The sequence below is a fragment of the Citrus sinensis genome, chromosome 3, assembly GCF_022201045.2.
Source record: "Citrus sinensis cultivar Valencia sweet orange chromosome 3, DVS_A1.0, whole genome shotgun sequence".
NCBI classification, from domain to species: Eukaryota; Viridiplantae; Streptophyta; class Magnoliopsida; order Sapindales; family Rutaceae; genus Citrus; species Citrus sinensis.
This window is the reverse complement of record NC_068558.1, coordinates 39,139,519-39,160,846: the sequence shown is the minus strand read 5'-3', so window position 1 is coordinate 39,160,846 and position 21,328 is coordinate 39,139,519. Positions and strand designations below refer to the sequence as shown.

At 28.6% G+C, this 21,328-nt stretch overlaps 4 protein-coding genes across 4 annotated transcripts; all 4 read right to left on the bottom strand.

Moving 5' to 3' along the window:
• Positions 1 to 5,509: 5,509 nt before the first annotated feature.
• On the bottom strand, positions 5,510 to 6,967 carry LOC127898672 (anthranilate N-methyltransferase-like). The gene is made up of 4 exons (XM_052436071.1): positions 6,963 to 6,967; positions 6,488 to 6,798; positions 6,333 to 6,397; positions 5,510 to 5,806 (listed from the first exon to the last, which is right to left on the bottom strand). The coding sequence occupies exons 1-4, from the start codon at positions 6,965 to 6,967 to the stop codon at positions 5,510 to 5,512; spliced, it is 678 nt and encodes a 225-aa protein (XP_052292031.1).
• A 142-nt stretch (positions 6,968 to 7,109) lies between these two features.
• Positions 7,110 to 7,547, bottom strand: LOC127900947 (caffeic acid 3-O-methyltransferase-like). The gene has a single exon (XM_052436454.1). It carries the CDS (start codon positions 7,530 to 7,532, stop codon positions 7,125 to 7,127), a length of 408 nt encoding a protein of 135 aa, XP_052292414.1. The 5' UTR covers positions 7,533 to 7,547; the 3' UTR covers positions 7,110 to 7,124.
• Positions 7,548 to 11,299: 3,752 nt separating this feature from the next.
• LOC102609976 (anthranilate N-methyltransferase-like) lies at positions 11,300 to 13,326 on the bottom strand. Its single transcript, XM_052436447.1, has 4 exons — positions 12,890 to 13,326; positions 12,212 to 12,522; positions 12,057 to 12,121; positions 11,300 to 11,765 (listed from the first exon to the last, which is right to left on the bottom strand). The coding sequence occupies exons 1-4, from the start codon at positions 13,285 to 13,287 to the stop codon at positions 11,469 to 11,471; spliced, it is 1,071 nt and encodes a 356-aa protein (XP_052292407.1). The 5' UTR covers positions 13,288 to 13,326; the 3' UTR covers positions 11,300 to 11,468.
• A 5,915-nt stretch (positions 13,327 to 19,241) lies between these two features.
• LOC127900824 (anthranilate N-methyltransferase-like) lies at positions 19,242 to 20,122 on the bottom strand. Its single transcript, XM_052436070.1, has 2 exons — positions 19,938 to 20,122; positions 19,242 to 19,599 (listed from the first exon to the last, which is right to left on the bottom strand). Exons 1-2 carry the CDS (start codon positions 20,120 to 20,122, stop codon positions 19,242 to 19,244), a joined length of 543 nt encoding a protein of 180 aa, XP_052292030.1.
• Positions 20,123 to 21,328: the final 1,206 nt, after the last annotated feature.

The following is a 21,328-nucleotide window of genomic DNA, read 5'->3' as shown; positions in this document are numbered from 1 at the left end:
GTTTTTAGCTAATAAACTCAAACCGAGAATCCAAACCGATCCAGTCGGTTTGGATCGGTTCGGTTTGAAAAATTTTTAAGTTGATATCGGTTTGAAATATTTTCAAACCGATAAGTTTGGATCGGTTTGAGAATATGTCTCAAACCGATCCAAACCGACTTTGCCCACCCCTACGACCAATGATATGCTTTATTAGCAATAAATAGCCATCACCATTTGTAATCACATTCAGTTTAGAGATTGGGAAATGAGATAAAAAATAATTTGAATACTTCTTAATTTAATTCATAACAATTATTCGTATTTTAAATTGTTAAGATCAAGAAACTTATTACAATCTATTGGATGATAGAATGACTAATGCTAATGCTAGGTCTTTGTCCTACTCTAGTGACTTATGCTATAGATCCTAAATTTTAAGTCTCATTAGATGCGACATTAATCTATTAGATGATCAATTAGAGTAATAAGTAATATTATATTCATTATCCAATAGATAAGTGACATACAATTAAGACTCAAGTTAGAATTTAAATATTAGATGTCAAGTATTATTGTAAAAGTAAAAGAAAATCATGTTACAGAGTATTCACCACTAATCTAGATATATCAAAAAGAGTGGAGCTTTTAAGATACTTTTTAAAAAAATCCTTAAAGCAAAAAGCTCTTACAGCACCCCTTTTGTACTCTATTGCTTGAGATACCCCAATTTAACTATAAATTATTGATAAATTAAAATCAATAATTTTGTCATTAAATTTGACCTTAAAAGAGTATTTCTTTTATGTTTTAATTATAAATGCATACAAATATTAAAATATTAATTTTTTTTGTTATATGATTTCTATCTTCATAATTCTTAATTCTTAAAAGTTTCTTAAAAAAATTATGTTCAATTGCATTTTTAAATATAAGCATAAATTATGAAATTGGGTGGGTGTAAAAAATTAAAAGAATAGTTTATTTCAGTGTTTAATTAATTTTTCATTCAAAACAAAAAGGAAATTAATTTATTCTTAGTTATTTAGGTAATTTAATTAAAGAGAGATTTTATAAAGAATTTAGAGTAGTGTCAAAACGCATGCTCTGTGGAAAAATCTGCCCTGTATCCATGGGTGGATCTATCTATTTATGGTCCAAAAAGGACTATGGGCTTTTGAAAGTTAATACAGCATGGTAATATATTTTTTTGTTTGTACCATGTCAAATATCTAATTATAAATATTCATACATGTAAATACAACAAACACAAAAGTGTATAATAATTTAAAGACATATATGTCAAAAACTAGTTTTTAGGATTTTTTACCAATAAAAATAAGTAACTTAACGCTTATAATTAGACTTTAACAAAGAAAAATGAAATATCATTTAGGTTTATATATTTATATTTAACCAGAGTTTCAAATTAATTAAATTCAAATATTTTCAAATTTTCAAGAAAAAAAAAGCTACATTCGTGTTTTTGGCATCTTCAATAAGGTGTATTATTGATAACATGAAAGAGAATACGCAAGAGCTGCCTTATAAGGGAATCAATCTCCCTATAAGAGATTTATTATGGGTAATTGTTAGGGACTTCCCTTGAGATTTAGCGTATTAACTCGTAGATAGAATGTATTAATGTAATTATAGATACCACCCCTGCCGTTAGTATAAAAATACGTACGCCGTTAGTATAGAAGGGTAAATGTGTAGAAGCATATTTAAAATTCAAAACAATTCAAAATTCAAGATGAAATTTTATCGATATCTGAGAAATATTAACTGGTACAATCTTTTTACCAATGGACAAAAAAAAAGAAAAAATTTTCACGAAAGGAAACATCCACTTAGTTTTTCTCATTCACATAAGCAAAACCCAACATTGATTTCATCTTTCTAAATCTGTGAAGAAGCACTCCTTTTGCCTGAAGCTTAATCATGATTGAAAAAAGAGTTTAGCTTCGGTTACAAACGAGATGAGTTCTTGTGGTGGCCCAAGTCTTACACGACGTGAGTACTGGCGGTGAATGGCTTTAGCCGCGACTGGAATTGGAGCGAGAAAGAGGTTATTCCTTATTTATCATCGTTAGAAGATGTGAATCATATGCAATTAATTATTTTATTGACCCTTAGTTTTTTTTTTAAGAATGGGTTGATTCTGAATTACTTACGAATGAAAATGGGTTTTTTGTATTTTGTTTTTTTTAAGCATGTTGATTTTAACAGTCGTGGTTTCTAATTTTTTTCTGTTAGCCAATTATTGTTGCCATTCGTACTGTTGTTGTTTCTTTTCTTTTTTTCATTTTTCTTCAATTTTTTTAATTTGAAATATTCACTTTGTTTTTGGTCTTTAGAATTGAAGAATAGTTATTATGTGTTTATGTGTGTTTATGTTTTTGTAGCAAAACTTTGTGCTGGGTTTACATGTTTAAGCCTAGATGCTGATTTTACAGAAGCTGTTATTGGATGAAAGTGCTTTGTATGAAAGCATTTATAAAAGAGTAATTGCAATAATTTATGTATGTATGTATGTATGTGTATGCATACATACATACATACAAGCATACATGCATACATACACGAGCTTGTAGGGAATTAGTTTCATAGGAAAGCGGTAGCTCCTCAGTAGTGGAAGATGAGTATGCAACCAGGCAGCTGAGTCACTCACCCCTCTTAAGTAGGAAGATTTTCTACCCATTTCTCGTTCCCTTGTACAGCCTTTACTTTACCAGGCTTTTTTCATTATGTGTTCTTTTCGGGAGGTTAGGAGTGAGTTAAGCTAAAGCAGGCAAATGACTTTCATATTGATTTTGCAGGACAAACATATAGTGAATTAACGAAAAGGAACTGAACTGCCTTAATCCATGAACAGTTAAAAAAAGAAAAAAGGGAATGTCTGTTACAAAAGTTGTATGTTAAACCGATTGACCGACGGAGAAGGAAATATTAGGAGAAAGATGAAGTGCGTCCCCTGGTTGGGCCAACTACACCTCTATATATATATATATATATATGCATGTATTTCTCTCAATAAAGCTTTCTTTTCTTTTTTTCTTTAAAGTCAATATATACATATGATATTCCCAAAACCAAATGAATAGAGTCCTTTCCTTTCTAATTCATGTCCATTTAATTTTGAACTATGATTTCGCCTGCTTGTTGAATTTACTCTGTTATAAATTACAAGCAACTGGGATGTAATGATAGTCTATCATGTAATGCTAATCGAGGTGTTGAATTTCCTCATGTCTTCAAACTGTTGTTAGGTAATGTAATCCTCTAAATGTGTCAATAATTTTATTTTTAAAATTTTTTTGACCTGATTTATTACTGGGTCAAGATTGGGGGTAGCCTGGATTTAGGATTGCTGAGAGAAAGCAATTTGGTGCCATATTGAAAGAGTATTTAATTTTTCTTTACTTATATGAATTAGCAGTTATGAAATCATGATCAAAACTGATGTTTTCTTCATGACATATGGATCAGTCATAGAGAGTGAGATGGACAACTCTTATAATTTCATCCTTCTTCACATCTCATTTAAAAATATCTCCAGTGGTCGTGGATTCATGGCTCTCCTAGTTATGCATATGTTATGTTCCTTTTTGCCCTATTAAAAATTAGGGGGAAAAATAGCTTTTGATAATTTTTATGGATTATGCTTTAAGGGTATGCTAATAGATGCATATAGATTCTTACACAAGAAAAAGGACATGGATTGTGGCTTTTTATAGTCTGAAAATCCAATTGAAAAGTAATTGGGAGATCGAAGTCAAGTTTAACACTCAATTTGGATCTAAATATGTAGGTTGTGATATACTAATTTTTTTTTTCAGGTATCAGGAGAAAAGGATGACACAATAAATTATTTCATTGTTTCAGAAGAACTCAAAGATTGTATTATTGCATTTGAAATGCAAGGGCACGAAATTGATTTAGAAGGTACTGTTTATTTCCTTATGGGTAGCTTTTATATTACCATACATACCTGAAACTAGTGTTCGAATGTGTGATGAATGTTATGAAAATCTTCTTATTGTCTAAGTAGTAAGTTGGGAACAAAACTTAAAATTTGAAAAGCCTCCTCTTGAACTGCCTGATTTCATCGACAATATCTCTATGGTGATAGATAAAATAGAAAAATTAGATCAATGCTAATTCTTTGTGCATTCTATCATTCTTTGTTTTCAGGTTTTTATGGGAGTGACCATTGTCCTATTTCACTTGAGATTTCAGAAGCCAGTTCAGACTGAGAGGGAAAAAGAAAAAAAAAATCTCAATGTCCAAGTGAAGTTGATTTGTATGTTCTTAATGGTGTAACGATGTTATTATGATCTTTCAACAACACTAATTCCTTAAATTTATTAATGCGAAATCATGTCTTTACTAACTGGTGGCTATATCATTTGTCCAATTTAACCTCAATTGCTTGTCCTCGCCTTTCAGTAAATTTTGTTTTTTAACTTTGAATATGCTCATTATGGCCTAAACATTTGAATTATGTCATAATAATAGAATCTAAACATGGTATAAAAGGCTTCGATTGAAAGTATTAGTAGATTACGAATAAATATAATATCAAAAACAGTTAAAATAATTTTTTAAACGAGCAAGTTTAGTTCATTTAAAACATCAAAAGTAGCTTTTAATAACATCCTACTTCACGAAACAACAAAGACTTATTTAATAATTTATTATTTTGGAAGGGAGGGTATTATAGTAATTTTAATAGTCCATTAACGGTCAACTCAACATATAACTAATGGCAGGAGAGGTATCTGTAATTATAGCAATACATTCTATCTAAGTGTTAATATGCACCTTTCAAAGATAATCATAATGTTCAGATTTTTTTTCTTTTTTCTTTTTCCATCGAGCAATATTAGCTCTTAGTAATTGTTTAATGAAAAACCAAATCTCCACAATCCATTTTTAATAATTTTCAGTCTTCATCTGGTTCACTTAGTGGTGCACTTAATTTACTATGTTTTTAGAAAGAAAAATGAAATAAACACCAGTACCACATATAAACTCCACTAAGGCAAATTTTTAGGATAAGTTTGTAATGAATTCAAAATTTAGAACTACTTTAACATTAGCTCTAGTTTTAATTACTCTTGTGTGAGGTTGAGATGGCATAGAATGAGTTCTCTATAACTACTCTTTCAAAAGTCAAATGTTCTTACTTTAAATGATAAAAAAGTTATACATTACTGATTTTTTCAACTTTAAAATGAACAAAAAAAATAATAATAATAGTAAGGTAAGATAAAAATACTTCTTTTTTGCCTCAATAATAAACCAAAAATCACATGCTGAACGTATGAACTGAAAAAGATTACATAAGGAGTACCATATACAGCCATCAATCTCTTTCTAAGAGACATTATTTTCATAAGATGAAAGAAAGTACATAAGACAAGCCCTAAGGCCAAGCAAAAGAGAAAATAATTAACACAAATAGGAAATTGGAAACTCCCCAAGGGTTTAGAAGATCTTTCCAAAATGAAATTAAGTATGCAATTTATTTGAAGAATTCCATGACATATAAATTGCACACACCATAATCGTAGTTGACACCTTTAAATCCAGCTTTGACTGCCAATTCAGTGTACTCTTGTTTGGTCCGCTCTCTTCCATGAGGAAGTTGGACCAACAAAACCGTATCCAAAATAGAGATTTCCCTTGAAGCTGCATTATTCCCAGGCATTTCCGAAATTGTCGAATTAATATTAAGCAGCTTTCCACCATCTGGAAGAGCTTTATAACAATTCTTCAACACTTTCAAGGCTTGTTCATCATCAAAACTATGAAGCATCCACTGCAAAAGTTCCATGTATTCATATTAATTCTCATTTGTTCTATTCGAATATCCATGTATTCGTATTAATTCTCATTTGTTCTATTCGAATATCTATGATCAATTTATGTGATTGAACAAAGCATTTATAAAGAAGAGAGATTGATACTTTCCACTCGAGGTGCCTCATCGAATTGTTTTCAATCAATTTTATTTAACTGTCACCCAAGTTTGAACTCAAGGGAGATATGAGATCAATAATTAGTTAATTTGGGCTTTGCCCACCCATTTTACCATTGAAGAAAAAAAGAGAGTTATTGACACTTTCCTTGTATATATAGTTTTGAGTTTTACCATTTTTTTTTCTTTTAATAGTTTTCATAATATCCTATTATCCCTTTGAGTTTTTCTATCAAAGTTCTAATACCAAGTGAGCAACAGGGTTAGGGTTCATGTTAACTCAAAAACAATAGGGAGAAAAGTGTCATTCTCTTTATTTAATTTTTCCTTATGATGATGATTTCAAGTGATATAAGAAAATATAAACCTTCATAAAAATAGTATCTGCCTCAGGAATACTTTCGAACAAATCTCCACCTATATGTTCTATCCCTGAAATTTAAATAAACTCACTTCTGTTAGTTAGTGTAGCATCGATGAATCATTAACAAAAATGCTATACAAATTTTATAAATAAAGTACCTGGATAAGATGGGGCATCTTTAATGACATAAGGCAAGTCATAATTAATACCCTTAATATGAGGGTATTTCGAAATTATCATATTAAGAGTAATCCCCAAGCCACCGCCAACATCTACAAGTTTTTTAACATGCTCAAAGCCTTTGTATGATTCGAGGACCTTCTCCATGACAATAGAAGTGTGGCTTAACATTCCATTGTTGAAAACATCATTGAACCTTGAGTCGACGCCTAGGTAATCATAGATTTGCATTCCGTGCGCTTTATTAAACGCAATTCCTCCTTCAAGAAGTTGCTTTTTCAATCCAAACCTGAATTTTCCAAAATCCAAACACAATTAGTAACAATTTTAGAAGCTTAGTTTGTAAAACTAGACCGCATAATTAACCAAGACAAAGAATTGTTGGTTGAAATCAATCTTTTCTACTTTCGTATTTCAATAACACGTTGATTTTCAATTTTTTGTATCTTTTACCACATTAAAAGTAAAATAATTGAAGTTAACTCTCTTTTTAGCAGCTTACGGATTTTGATGGGTTTAAAACATGAGATGCAAATGATTATTTCATTGATATATACAGCTAGAAGGTTTTGATCATTTCCCCAATTTATCAAAATTTGTAAAGAAAAGAAGTAACTATATATACCAGCCATCCAAGCAGACCTTGTCGAGACACAAGGCCATGTAGGGACTCAACGAGGCGCCGTTGTGATTATTGCGAACAAAGTATGCAGAAACAGGGGCAAGAGAGTAGAGCCTTTGTCCATCAACAAAAGAGCAATGAAGAGCATTGTAGCTGACAAGCAGCCTCAGCACCCGATCCAACGTCATGGCTGCAGCTTCAGGATTATTATCTTTTAAGGGAATTTGAGCCACAATCTCCGCAACCGAAAGCTTAGCACCAGGACCGGCTTTGCTTATGATCTCAAACACATCAAGCTCTACCACTGCTTGCATAACTGCAGGTAGCACTATTGCACTTGCTAGTTCCATTGCATATGAGAAATTATTTGTCTCTTCTTCCCGATCAGCTATAGAAGCCATGATTTTAATTTGCTTCTTGCTTAATTGCTTGAGGACCTTATCTTACAAGGCAGGGAATATATATATATATATATTTATATATATCACCCATCATCCTCAGTTTTGATATTTTCATGCCTGTCCTTGAGAGTTATGAGGACTATATAAATATATATATAGTCCTTGAGAGGAATATATATATATTTATATATATCACCCATCATGCTCAGTTTTGATTTTTTGATGCCTGTACTTGAGAGTTATGGGGACTTAGTTATGCTGCCCGTACGTCTTAGTGGAGCCGCCTCAGCAAATTTGTTTTATTTGTGAGTAATCGATATTCCTGTTCAAATTTCAATAGGATCTATTCTCTAAAGAACGAAGACCTAACATATATATTTTATTATCTCATTGGAGATTTCTAAGCTCTCAATTTGTCTTCACCCAAGTTTCAACAAATTGCAGCCGGTGAAAAATAAAATAATTATTTTTATAAATTTTTATGTTATTAATTTACTTTTAAGATTAATTTGGTAAACTATTTTTTTATAAAATAAATATTAATATAATTGTTTTAAGGCTATTAAACATCACTTTAAGTTAGTTGATATTAATTTTTATTTATAAATAAACTATTTGCAAGATTATTGCATGGGTTTAAGAAAAATATTAGTTCTTTCATATTGATATTTATTGATTAATTTGTTAATAAATAATTATTAGTTAATTTTATAATTACATTTTTATAAATAACCTAATTAACGTTAAATATTTTTTGGAAGGCTGTTATTGTAAAAGTAAAGCAAAAGCAAGGGTAAAAATAAAATTTATTTAACTACATGGGTGTTTTGAGGTACTTTTTAAAATATAGGAATTAAATGGGCATTAAAGTCAAAATATTGGGATTAATTGAATATTTATCCAAACATAAATTATATAAATAAAACATAAGACTTGTTAATGACTTAATGTAAGATAAAACAATAAAACAAAAATATGATTTGTAAATTAGTTAATCAAAACAACAACTTACAAATATAACATAATGCTTGTAAATCAACATAAAGTGTAAATGAAAATATAAATTATGTAAATGGAATATAGAACTTCTAAACGAAAGGTAAAACAAGTAAATTAATATAAGAGTAATAAATTGATGTATCAATAGTAAATAAAATAAAAATTTACAAATGTAGTATAAAACTTGTTAATTAACATAAAGTATAAAATAAAACATAAATTATATAAGTGAAGCATTAAGCGTGTAAATGGAAGATAAAACAAGTAAATCAACATAGGAGTGGTAAATTAATGTTTTATTAGTAAACAAAATAAAAACTTATAGATGTAACATAAAACTTATAAATCAACATTAAGTGTAAAATAAAATGCAAATTATATTAATAGAATACAAGATTTGTAAATAGAAGATAAAATAAGTAAACTAATATAGGAGTAGTAAACTGGTGTATCATTAGTAAATAAAACAAAACCTTATACATATAATATAAAACTTGCAAATTAACATTAAAGTGTAAATACAACATAAAAAAGTAAATGAGACATAAAACTTGTAAATGGAAGGTAAAACAAATAAATTAACATAAAAGTGGCAAATCAGTATATTATTGATAAACAAAATAAAAATTTATACATGTAACATAGATGTGGTAAATCAACATTAAGCATAAAATAAAATATAAATGATATAAATAGAATATAATACTTGTAAATATAAGGTAAAACAAGTAACTTAATGTAAGAGTTATTTAAAAAAAATTTACAAATATAAAATAAAAACTCATAATGTAACGATTAGCTTATATATTTACTAATTTTGATTCTAAATTGAATAATGATAGTAATAATGATAGTTTTGAGTTTGTGTAATATATGTGATGATATGTGTGAAATTTTATTAATAATAAACCTATCCTCAAAGTTAGACTTTCAAACCTCACTGTTTGTAAAATAAGGTGATTTTGTATTCTTTTAAGCCTCCTTGACAGTAATCCCAAATGATATTTAAGTACAATAAGAAGCATAGTTTAAAATTACATGAAGTATATATAAAACTAAAATTAGATCCAATTTTATTGATATATCATGTACATCTAGTAATATAAGAATATCTTTCTATTTTGTTTTTACTTGATCCACGTCAAAAAAAAAAAATTGCTTAATTAACATGTGTAGTATCAAATCTATAGATAGAATTTTTTTTTTTTGGTAAATGTCCTAGGATGAATATAGAATATATAGTTAAACCAATTCAATAAAACTTATTACAATTGTTTTTAATAGTTTTTTTTTCAATTGATGAGTGATTTTTTCATCATTTATTTAAATTAAATGAATAAACTATTTTTTTTAAATGAGAATAAACTATTTTTTAATTAAAGTTTAATGTTGATTTACAAGTTTTATGTTATTTTTATAAGTATTTGTTTAGTTTGCAGTTTTAAGATGCCAATTTACCACTTTATATTGATTTATTTATTTTACTTTTCATTTACTAGCCTTATGCGTACTTTACAAAATTCATATTTATCACGGTATTGATACCATCATTTTAATTACAACATTATAGAAATTTTCCTAATCAAAATACTCGTCTACTAAAGGAACTCAAATTTTTTTCCTACTCTAGTGACTTATGCTATAGATCCTAAATTTTAAGTCTCATTAGATGTGACATTAATTTATTAGATGATCAATTAGAGTAATAAATAATATTATATTTATTATTTAATAGATAAGTGACATATAGTTAAGATTCAAGTTAGGACTTAAATATTAAATGTCAAGTATTATTATAAAAGTAAAAAAAAAAAAACCATGTTACAGAGTATTCACCACTAATCTAGAGAGTATTCACCACTAATCTAGATATATCAAAAAGAGTGGAGCTTTTAAGATACTTAAAAAAAATCCTTAAAGCAAAAAGCTCTTACAGCGCCCCTTTTGTACCCTATTGCTTAAGATACCCCAATTTAACTATAAAATACTGATAAATTAAAATCAATCATCTTGTCATTAAATTTGACCCTAAAAGAGTATTTCTTTTATGTTTTAATTATAAATGCATACAAATATTAAAATCTTACAATATTATTTTCTTGTTATATGATTTCTATCTTCATAATTCATAATTCTTAATTCTTAAAAGTTTCTTAACAAAAATTATGTTCAATTGCATTTTTAAATATAAGCATAAATTATGAAATTGGGTGGGCGTAATTTTTCATTCAAAACAAAAAGGAAATTAATTTATTCTTAGTTATTTAGGTAATTTAATTAAAGAGAGATTTTATAAAGAATTTAGGGTAGTGTCAAAACGCCTGCTCCGTGGAAAAATCTGCCCTGTACACATGGGTGGATCTATCTATTTATGGTCCAAAAAGGACTATGGGCTTTTGAAAGTTAATACATAATATTAATATAATTTTTTATTTATACCACGTCAAATATTTAATTATAAATATTCGTACATGTAAATACAACAAACACAAAAGTGTATAATAATTTAAAGACATATATGTCAAAAACTAGTTTTTAGGATTTTTTACCAATAAAAATAAGTAACTTAACCCTTATAATTAGACTTTAACAAAGAAAAATGAAATATCATTTAGGTTTATATATTTAGATTTAACCAGAGTTTCAAATTAATTAAATTCAAATATTTTCAAATTTTCAGGAAAAAAAAATGCTACATTCGAATTTTTGGCATCTTCAATAAGGTGTATTATTGATAACATGATTCATGAAAGAGATGACGCAAGAGCTGCCTTATAAGGGAATCAATCTCCCTATAAGAGATTTATTATTTGATAAAACGAAAGAGATTACATAAGAGAAGCCCTCAATCCAAAGGAAAGAGATAACAAGACAAACCGGAAATTGAAAACAACCCAAGAAAGCTAAGGAGATCTTTCCGAATAGAGAAAAAGCAATCTATTTCAAGAACTCCATAACATATAAATTACATACACCACATTCGTAGCTGACACCTTTAAATCCAGCTTTAATTGCCAATTCATTGTATTCTTGTTTGGTCCGCTCTCTTCCATGAGGAATTTGGATTAACAAAATTGTATCCAAAATAGAGATTTCCCTTGAAGCCGCACTATTTTGAGGCACTTCTGAAATGGTTGAATTAATATTGAGCAGCTTCCCACCATCTGGAAGAGCTTTGTAACAATTCTTCAACAATTTCAAGGTTTGCTCATCATCAAAATTGTGAAGCATCCACTGCAAAAAAAAAATTCATATGCATATCAATTCTCATTAATTGGTTGTAATTGAATATCAATGATCAATTCATAGACAAGATATATTTACACTTTTTTCCGGTATACTATTTTTGAGTTATATTGTTTTTTTTTTTCGATTGTCATAATATCTTGTTATCCTTTTGAGTTTTTCAATGAAAAATTTGACGTCAAATGAGTAAATTGTAAAACTCAAAAGCAGTAAGGAGAAAATTGTCATTCTCTTGATAATTATCATTTCAAGTTTTATATATATAGAGAGAGAAAAAACCTTCATGAAAATAATATCCGCCTCAGGAATACTTTCGAACATATCTCCACCCACGTGTTCGATGCCTGAAATTTAAATAAACTCACATCGATTAGTTAGGATAGCATCAATAAATCATTAACCAATATGCTATATAAATTTTGTATATAACATACCGGGATAAGATGGGGCATCTTTAATAACATAAGACAGATCATAATTAATACCCTTAATATGAGGGTATTTGGAAATTATCATGTTGAGGGTAGTTCCTAAGCCGCCGCCAACATCAACAAGCTTCTTAACATGCTCAAAACCTTTGTATGATTCTAGGACCTTCTCCATGACAATAGAAGTGTGGCTTAACATTCCATTATTAAAAACATCATTGAACCTGGAGTCAACGCCTAAGTAATCATAGATTTGCATTCCGTGCGCTTTATTAAACGCAATTCCTCCTTCAAGAATTTGCGTTTTCAATCCAAACCTGAATTTTCCAAAATCCAAACACAGTTAGTAACTATTTCAGAAGCTTGGTTTGGTGCTGGTGATTCAAAAAGTAGACCACACAATTAACCTTGAAATTCGAAAAACTAATTTTGTCGAGAAACGATTAAAAAAAAAAAACGTTGTTGTTCGTTAAAATCTATCATTTTTGTTTTCATATTTGAGAATCCTCCGTCATTAAAAAAAAAGAAATTATTAACTTTCAACTTTTTGTGTCATTTATAACATTAATGGTAAAATAACTGAAAATTAAATATCTTTTTAACCGAGTTTAATCGATTTTAAATCATGAGAATGAAAATGATCGATTTACTGAAACGGTAAAGAAAAGAAGCAGTTCTATGTACCAGCCATCCAAGCAGATCTTGTCGAGACACAAGGCCATGTAGGGACGCAACGACACGCCGTCTCGATTGTTGCGAACAAAGTGTTTAGAAACAGGAGCAAGAGAGTAGAGCCTTTGTCCGTCAACAAAAGAGCAATGAAGAGCATTGTAGCTGACAAGAAGCCTCAGCACCCGATCTAACATCATGGCTGCAGCTTCGGGATTATTATCTTTTAAGGGAATTTGAGCCACAATCTCCGCAACCGAAAGCTTAGCACCAGGACCGGCTTTGCTTATGATCTCAAACACATCAAGCTCTACCACTGCTTGCATAACTGCAGGTAGCACTATTGCACTTGCAAGTCCCATTGCATGTGAGAAATTATTTGTCTCTTCTTCCTGCTCAGCTACAGAAGCCATGATTATAATTTGCTTCTTTCTTAATTGCTTGAGGTGTATATAAGGTCCGCCTAACTTACGTTCAACGTAAGTTACGCTCAGCCCGTTCAATTTCATATAGTCCCCCTATACTCTATAGTTTTAATAAAATAAAATTGAATAGGGGAGATTAAATGAAATATTTATGAATAAAATATAAATAATATAGAGTATAGGGGACTATATGAAATTAGACGGGCTGAGCGTAACTTACGTTGAACGTAAGTTAGGCGGACCATATATATATCACCAGTCATTCTCAGTTTTGATTTTTTGATGCCTGTACTTGAGAGTTATGAGGACTTAATTATGCTGCCCGTACCCGCCTCAGCAAATTTGTTTTATTTGTGAGTCATCGATATTCGTGTTCAAATTTCAATAGGATCTATCCTCTAAACAACAAAGCCCTAACATATATATTATATTTTATTATCTCATTGGAGATTTCTAAGATCTCAATTTGTCTTCACCCAAGTTTCAACAAATTGCAGCCGAAGAAAAGTGAAATAATTAGTTTTATAAATTTTTATGTTATTAATTTAGTTTTAAGATTAATTTAGTAAATTAATTTTTTTATAAATAAATATTAATATAATTATTGTAAGGATATTAAACATCACTTTAAGTTAGTTGATATTAATTTTTATTTATAAAAAAATTATTTGCAAGATTATTGCATGGGTTAAAAAAATATTAATTCTTTCATACTGATATTTATTAGTTAATTTATTAATAAATAATTATTAATTAATTTTATAATTAAATTTTTATAAATAACTTAATTAATGTTAAAAAATTTTTGGAAGGCTATTATTGTAAAAATAAAGCAAAAGTAAGGATAAAAATAAAATATATTTAGCTACAAGAATATTCAGAAATATTTTTTAAAATATAAGAATTAAAAATTAAAATATTGAAATTAATTAAAAGGCCCCGCTAACTTACAGCTTATGTAAGTTACATTCATAACAAATTAATACTTGTCTTTATTATAAATTTTCTTATATTTAAATATCCGTTCATTTCTTCAATTAAGTCATCGTATCCTTTCAATTTATGATAAGATTTTCATATGGGACCACATCTGTACATGTGATAATTACTAATTCTATAGTTAGCGGGACCCCCATTTTTTAATTTGAATGGTCAGATCATGATTACACTTACGCACCCACAGTATAATGTCAACAACCAACTGTAAATTTTCATGGACACAAATACCCCCAATTAGTGCTTGCTAATTACTTAATTATACATATATAACTTAAATCACATGTATAAGAATTTCGGCCCCTCACTGCATCGGCAAATTATCACGTACCACAATTCTGTAATTTTCTATAAATTCTATTGGATTTTTGAATTATCAAAGAGCACCATGTCGTTGCAATTCTAAAACTTTCTATAAGTCGCAACCAAGTATTGTGCATGTGCCAGAAAGCACGGGTTCCAGAAGTGAAAGAGGTGAAAATTTTTAGAGGCCATAAACATAAAGTTGCGGGGATAAAATAGTTATTTCCCATCGGAGTTCACCATGATATTTGTGCCCAATTACTTCTCCGGCTATGAACTTACTCTGTAGAAATTGATAGTAACCCAGTGTCCTTTTATTTTTTATCATTAATATTAGGTCTCCATTAATATTAGGGTCCCGCCAAATAATTACTTCCCCGGCTCTGAACCTACACCGTAGAAATTGATAGCAACTCAGTTTCCTTTTATTTTTTACCATTAATATTAGGGTCCCGTGAACCAACCCAGTGTCCTTTTATTAATATTAGGGTCCCGCTAATATAATTACTTCCCCGGATATGAACCTACACCGTAGAAATTGATAGCAACCCAGTGTCCTTTTATTTTTTACCATTAAATTAGGGTCCCGCTAACTAACCCAGTGTACTTGTACTTTTCACATTTCTTCGATCAAGTCCTCATATCTTTGATTGTTAATTCTGAACTGGTGGCTGATTTCTTCGTCCATCTCTTCTACATTTATTAAAAAATTTAAACTTTTTGCTATATTTTTATAAGGGTCTAATGATTATCATATTTATAAAAAACTATAAATTATAAATACATTTTATCACCTGCATTTATAATTTTTTATTTCTCTTGAGGCAAAGACTAATTTTTTTTCTTTTAATATGTCTATATATATTTTCAATCTATTTTTCCATCCAAAGTACACACCACCGTCAATATTCTCATCTCTCACCACTCATATTCAAACTTTCTTTGCAAAAATTTCAATTATGAAATAAAATTATCGTCCTCTATGCATCTTATTTTGATTTTAGAAATATATCAAGAATCTCATGCCAACATTTGTGTTAAAAGAAGAAGACTTCATACTATTAAGCACTTTCTCTAAGACTATTGCTAGAAAGTCACTCAGAGAGTTCCAGTTAGACTAGTTTACAATGTGTTATGGTGGGTCGTGTGGAACAATAGTTGAAGTGATTCTACAAGACGCGTGGAGTTATTGCAATGCCAATCATGGACCAATCTATGGCTAAAGAGAACTAGCAAATCTATTCCAGAATTTTGAGGAATAATGCACTAATTAGTACTTTGAATTATTTTCTTATGTTTTTGCATAAATAAAAGCATGTCAAGCCTTGATTATTTTATAGAATTTATAAGATGTGAGGTGGTAATAGTAACTCAATTTTATAGAAATGGAATTTATCATTCAATAAGTTTTTAGATGTGATTGATAATCTAGATTTTAGTCAACAAATCTGAAGATACTTACAAGAGACTAATTTAAAACGATGGATGCATCCAATCTTGAACAAATTGATCCAGCTAAGGATGTGCCTCTTCCAGCTGAATCTAATTCGAATAAGGATGTTGCCCCCTGCAAATCTAATCCATATTAGAATGTAAAATTTTAATGATATTTTAAAATAATTAGGTAAATTTTAATTTACCCTCTACTATAAATGACAATCTTCAATGTATTTCCCATTATGAAAATATTAATTTACTCTAATTAATTAATAAGTAAATAAAAAAAATCAATGCGACCTTATTTACCATTGTCTTCTAAATAAAAATGAGAGTAAATTAATATTTTTATATTTTTAAAGAGTAAACAAAAAATTGTCATTTTATTTAGAGATGAATACACGTTTACATTTTAAATTATATTATAGCGAAATATATACAAATTATATAGCAAACATTTGTATAGAGCTATGAAAAGTAATAAAATAAGACACAAGAATTGGTGAACATAAATAATTGATTTTCAGAAGAATAATTATTACATATGCAGATATGCTCCCATACAAGGATCTTATCATAAATTGAACGAATATGAGGACTTGATTGAAGAAATGAACGCATATTTAAATAAAAGAAAAATTTATAATAAAGACAAGTATCAATTTGTTATAAATGTAACTTATATAAGCTGTAAGTTAGCGGGACCCTTAATTAAATATTTATCCAAACATAAATTATATAAATAAAACGTAAGACTTGTTAATGACTTAATGTAAGATAAAATAAGTAAATTAAAATATGAGTTGTAAATTAGTCTATCATATGTAAACAAAACAACTTACAAATATAATATAAAGCTTGTAAATCAACATAAAGTGTAAAAGAAAATATAAATTATGTAGATAGAAGATAGGACTTTTTTTTTTTTTTTTGATGATGAAGATAGGACTTTTAAACGAAAGGTAAAACAAGTAAACTAATATAAAAATAATAAATTGATGTATCAATAGTAAATAAAATAAAAACTTGCAAATGTAGTATGAAACTTGTTAATCAACATAAAGTATAAAAGAAAACATAAATTATATAAGTGAAGCATTACGCGTGTAAATGGAAGATAAAACAAGTAAGTCAACATAGGAGTGGTAAATTAATGTTTTATTAGTAAACAAAATAAAAACTTATAGATGTAAAATAAAAGTTATAAATCAACATTAAGTGTAAAATAAAATGTAAGTTATATAAATAGAATACAAGATTTGTAAATAGAAGGTAAAATAAGTATACTAATATAGGAGTAGTTAATTGGTGTATCATTAGTACATAAAACAAAAACTTATACATATAATATAAAACTTGTAAATTAACATTAAAGTGTAAATAAAACATAAAAAAGTAAATGAGACATAAAACTTGTAAATAGAAGGTAAAACAAATAAATTAACATAAAAGTGGTAAATCAGTGTATTATTGATAAACAAAATAAAAACTTATACATGTAACATAGAAGTGGTAAATCAACATTAATCATAAAATAAAATATAAATGATATAAATAGAATGTAATACTTGTAAATAGAAGGTAAAACAAGTGCCTTAATATAAGAGTTATTAAAAAAAATAAAAACTTACAAATATAAAATAAAAACTCATAATTGACGATTAGCTCATAATTTTGATTATAAACTCAATTTAGAATCAAAATTAGTAAATATATAAGCTAATCGTCACATTATGAGTTTGTATAATATATTTGATGACATATGTGAAATTTAATTAGACTTTCAAACTTCACTGCTTGTAAAATAAGGTGATGTTGTATCCTTTTAAGCCTCCTTGACCGTAAACCCAAATGATCTTTAAGTACAATAAGAAACATAGTTTAAAATTACATGAAGTATATATAACACTAAAAATTAGATCCAATTTTATTGATATATCATGTACATCTAGTAATATAAGAATATCTTTTTTTTTTTTGTTTTTGCTTGATTCACGTCAAAAAAAATTATTTTTGCTTAATTAATATGTGTAGTATCAAATACTATAGATAGAAAAATATTCATTTTTTTTTTAAGATTCATTTTTTTTGATGTCCTAGAATGAATATAGAATATATAGTTAAACCAATACAATAAAACTTATTACATTTGTTTTAAATATTTTTTTTTCAATTGATGAGTGATTTTTTCATCATTTATGTAAATTAAATGAATAAATTATTTTTTTAATTAAAGTTTAATGTTGATTTACAAGTTTTATGTTATTTTTATAAGCATTTGTTTAGTTTGTAGTTTTAAGATGCCAATTTACCACTTATATTAATTTACTTATTTTGCTTTTCATTTATTAGTCTTATGCGTAATTTACAAAATTCATATTTACAACGGCATTGATACCACCATTTTAATTACAACATTATAAAATTTTTCCTAATCAAAATACTCGTCCAATAAAGGAACTCAAATTTTTTTCTTTTTTTTTTCTCTATTCACTATGCACCTTTCAAAGATAATCATAATATTCAGATTGTTTTTTTCTTTTTTCTCTTTCCATCGAGCAATATTAGCTCTTTGTAGTTGTTTAATGAAAAACCAAATCTCCACAATCCATTTTTAATAATTTTCAGTCTTCATCTGGTTCACTTAGTGGTGCACTTAATTTACTATGTTTTTAGAAAGAAAATGAAATAAACATCAGTACCACACATAAACTCCACTAAGGCAAATTTTTAGGATAAGTTTGTAATGAATTCAAAATTTAGAACTACTTTAACATTAGCTCTAGTTTTAATTACTCTTGTGTGAGGTTGAGATGGCATAGAATGAGTTCTCTATAACTACTCTTTCAAAAGTCAAATGTTCTTGCTTTAAATGATGAAAAAGTTATACATTACTGATTTTTTCAACTTTGAAATGAACAAAAAAATAATAATAATAGTAAGGTAAGATAAAAATACTTCTTTTTTGCCTCAATAATAAACCAAAAATCACATGCTGAACGTATGAACTGAAAAAGATTACATAAGGAGTACAATATACAGCCATCAATCTCTTTCTAAGAGACGTATTATTTTCATAAGATGAAAGAAAGTACATAAGACAAGCCCTAAGGCCAAGCAAAAGAGAAAATAATTAACACAAATAGGAAATTGGAAACTCCCCAAGGGTTGAGAAGATCTTTCCAAAATGAAATTAAGTATGCAATTTATTTGAAGAATTCCATAACATATAAATTGCACACACCATAATCGTAGTTGACACCTTTAAATCCAGCTTTGACTGCCAATTCAGTGTACTCTTGTTTGGTCCGCTCTCTTCCATGAGGAAGTTGGACCAACAAAACCGTCCCCAAGCCACCGCCAACATCTACAAGCTTTTTAACATGCTCAAAGCCTTTGTATGATTCTAGGACCTTCTCCATGACAATAGAAGTGTGGCTTAACATTCCATTGTTGAAAACATCATTGAACCTTGAGTCGACGCCTAGGTAATCATAGATTTGCATTCCGTGCGCTTTATTAAACGCAATTCCTCCTTCAAGAATTTGCTTTTTCAATCCAAACCTGAATTTTCCAAACTCCAAACACAGTTAGTAAGAATTTTAGAAGCTTAGTTTGTAAAACTAGACCGCATAATTAACCAAGACAAAGAATTGTTGGTTGAAATCAATCTTTTCTACTTTCGTATTTCAATAACACGTATATTTTCATTTTTTTGTATCTTACCACATTAAAAGTAAAATAATTGAAGTTAACTCTCTTTTTAGCAGCTGACGGATTTTGATGGGTTTAAAACATGAGATGCAAATGATTATTTCATTGATATATACAGCTAGAAGGTTTTGATCATTTCCCCAATTTATCAAAATTTGTAAAGAAAAGAAGTAATTAACTATATATACCAGCCATCCAAGCAGACCTTGTCGAGACACAAGGCCATGTAGGGACTCAACGAGGCGCCGTTTTGATTATTGCGAACAAAGTATGCAGAAACAGGGGCAAGAGAGTAGAGCCTTTGTCCATCAACAAAAGAGCAATGAAGAGCATTGTAGCTGACAAGCAGCCTCAGCACCCTATCCAACGTCATGGCTGCAGCTTCAGGATTATTATCTTTTAAGGGAATTTGAGCCACAATCTCCGCAACTGAAAGCTTAGCACCAGGACCGGCTTTGCTTATGATCTCAAACACATCAAGCTCTACCACTGCTTGCATAACTGCAGGTAGCACTATTGCACTTGCTAGTTCCATTGCATATGAGAAATTATTTGTCTCTTTCTCCTGATCAGCTAAAGAAGCCATGATTATAATCTGCTTCTTTCTTAGACTGGTGCGTGTTTATATATATAAAACCATTCTTAATGCGAACACGCTGTTAAACTATACGGCTTAATAGAATTAATTTTCAGTTCATTATAAACAGCATTGTTAAACTATACAGCCTTTTATTTTTATTTTAATTTATGTTAATTATAGAAGTTCATTTAAAGTCAATTATTCGGTTGTAGTAATTGAGGGTATAATAGTTAAAGAGGGGTGTGCATGACCATTTATTAAACAAAAGGGAGTCCATGTAACTATTTAAACAAACTTTAGGGATATGAGTGATTTTTCTTCTAAAAATATAGAAACCAACTGGATAATTCGAACCTTAGATACTAGAGTTTGTTTTTACCATTTGGCTACAGATCAAATAGTAAAACATAAATAAAAAATAAAAAATGAAAAAAAAAAACTAATGTTGAAGGGTAGATGTCATATTTTCATATACAAAACTAAATAACATGGGAGCTTTAGCTACTATTAAAACTAGATATTTCCTATGTTTAAAAAGTCACTTCCAACACTTTATATTTTTTCCATCACTATTTTTACATCATAAATGAATGAGTTATATGAAAATTTATTAGTAAACAACTCAAAAGTTATAAATAAGTCTTTAAAGAGAGATCAAAATCTCAATTTTCCTATCAATGATATGGATTGATGATTGAGCAATTTTCAAAATGGCAATCTCACCAATGGATTTAAATTCTCTCCTAATTTAATTTTTCTTAATCTTTGTAAAAGATTTGAACATGTAGCATTTAAAAAATTGTAAGGCTAAGATAAAATTATTTACAATTTGTCCTATTTAAACACCAAAACCTAACGTTTTTAGGTGAATTGAAATTGAACACTAGCGGAAGTTTTTCAATCAATTAGAAATGTCTTAATTGAATTAAAGGCTTACGGGTACTTCGCTATCGCGTTCGTCTTAGCTGAGCCCCCACCGCAGCACATTTGTTTCATTTG

Coding starts and splice junctions, on each gene's coding strand:
- LOC127900947 (XM_052436454.1), bottom strand. CDS start 7,532: ATGGCTTCTATAGCTGATCGGGAAGAAGAGACAAATAATTTCTCATAT.
- LOC127900824 (XM_052436070.1), bottom strand. CDS start 20,122: ATGACGTTGGATAGGGTGCTGAGGCTGCTTGTCAGCTACAATGCTCTT. Junction 19,600..19,937: donor AAGGTCTGCTTGGATGGCTG/GTATATATAGTT, acceptor TGGAAAATTCAG/GTTTGGATTGAAAAAGCAAA.
- LOC102609976 (XM_052436447.1), bottom strand. CDS start 13,287: ATGGCTTCTGTAGCTGAGCAGGAAGAAGAGACAAATAATTTCTCACAT. Junction 12,523..12,889: donor AAGATCTGCTTGGATGGCTG/GTACATAGAACT, acceptor TGGAAAATTCAG/GTTTGGATTGAAAACGCAAA. Junction 12,122..12,211: donor AGATGCCCCATCTTATCCCG/GTATGTTATATA, acceptor TTTAAATTTCAG/GCATCGAACACGTGGGTGGA.
- LOC127898672 (XM_052436071.1), bottom strand. Junction 6,398..6,487: donor AGATGCCCCATCTTATCCAG/GTACTTTATTTA, acceptor TTTAAATTTCAG/GGATAGAACATATAGGTGGA. Junction 5,807..6,332: donor CAGATACTATTTTTATGAAG/GTTTATATTTTC, acceptor GAACTTTTGCAG/TGGATGCTTCATAGTTTTGA.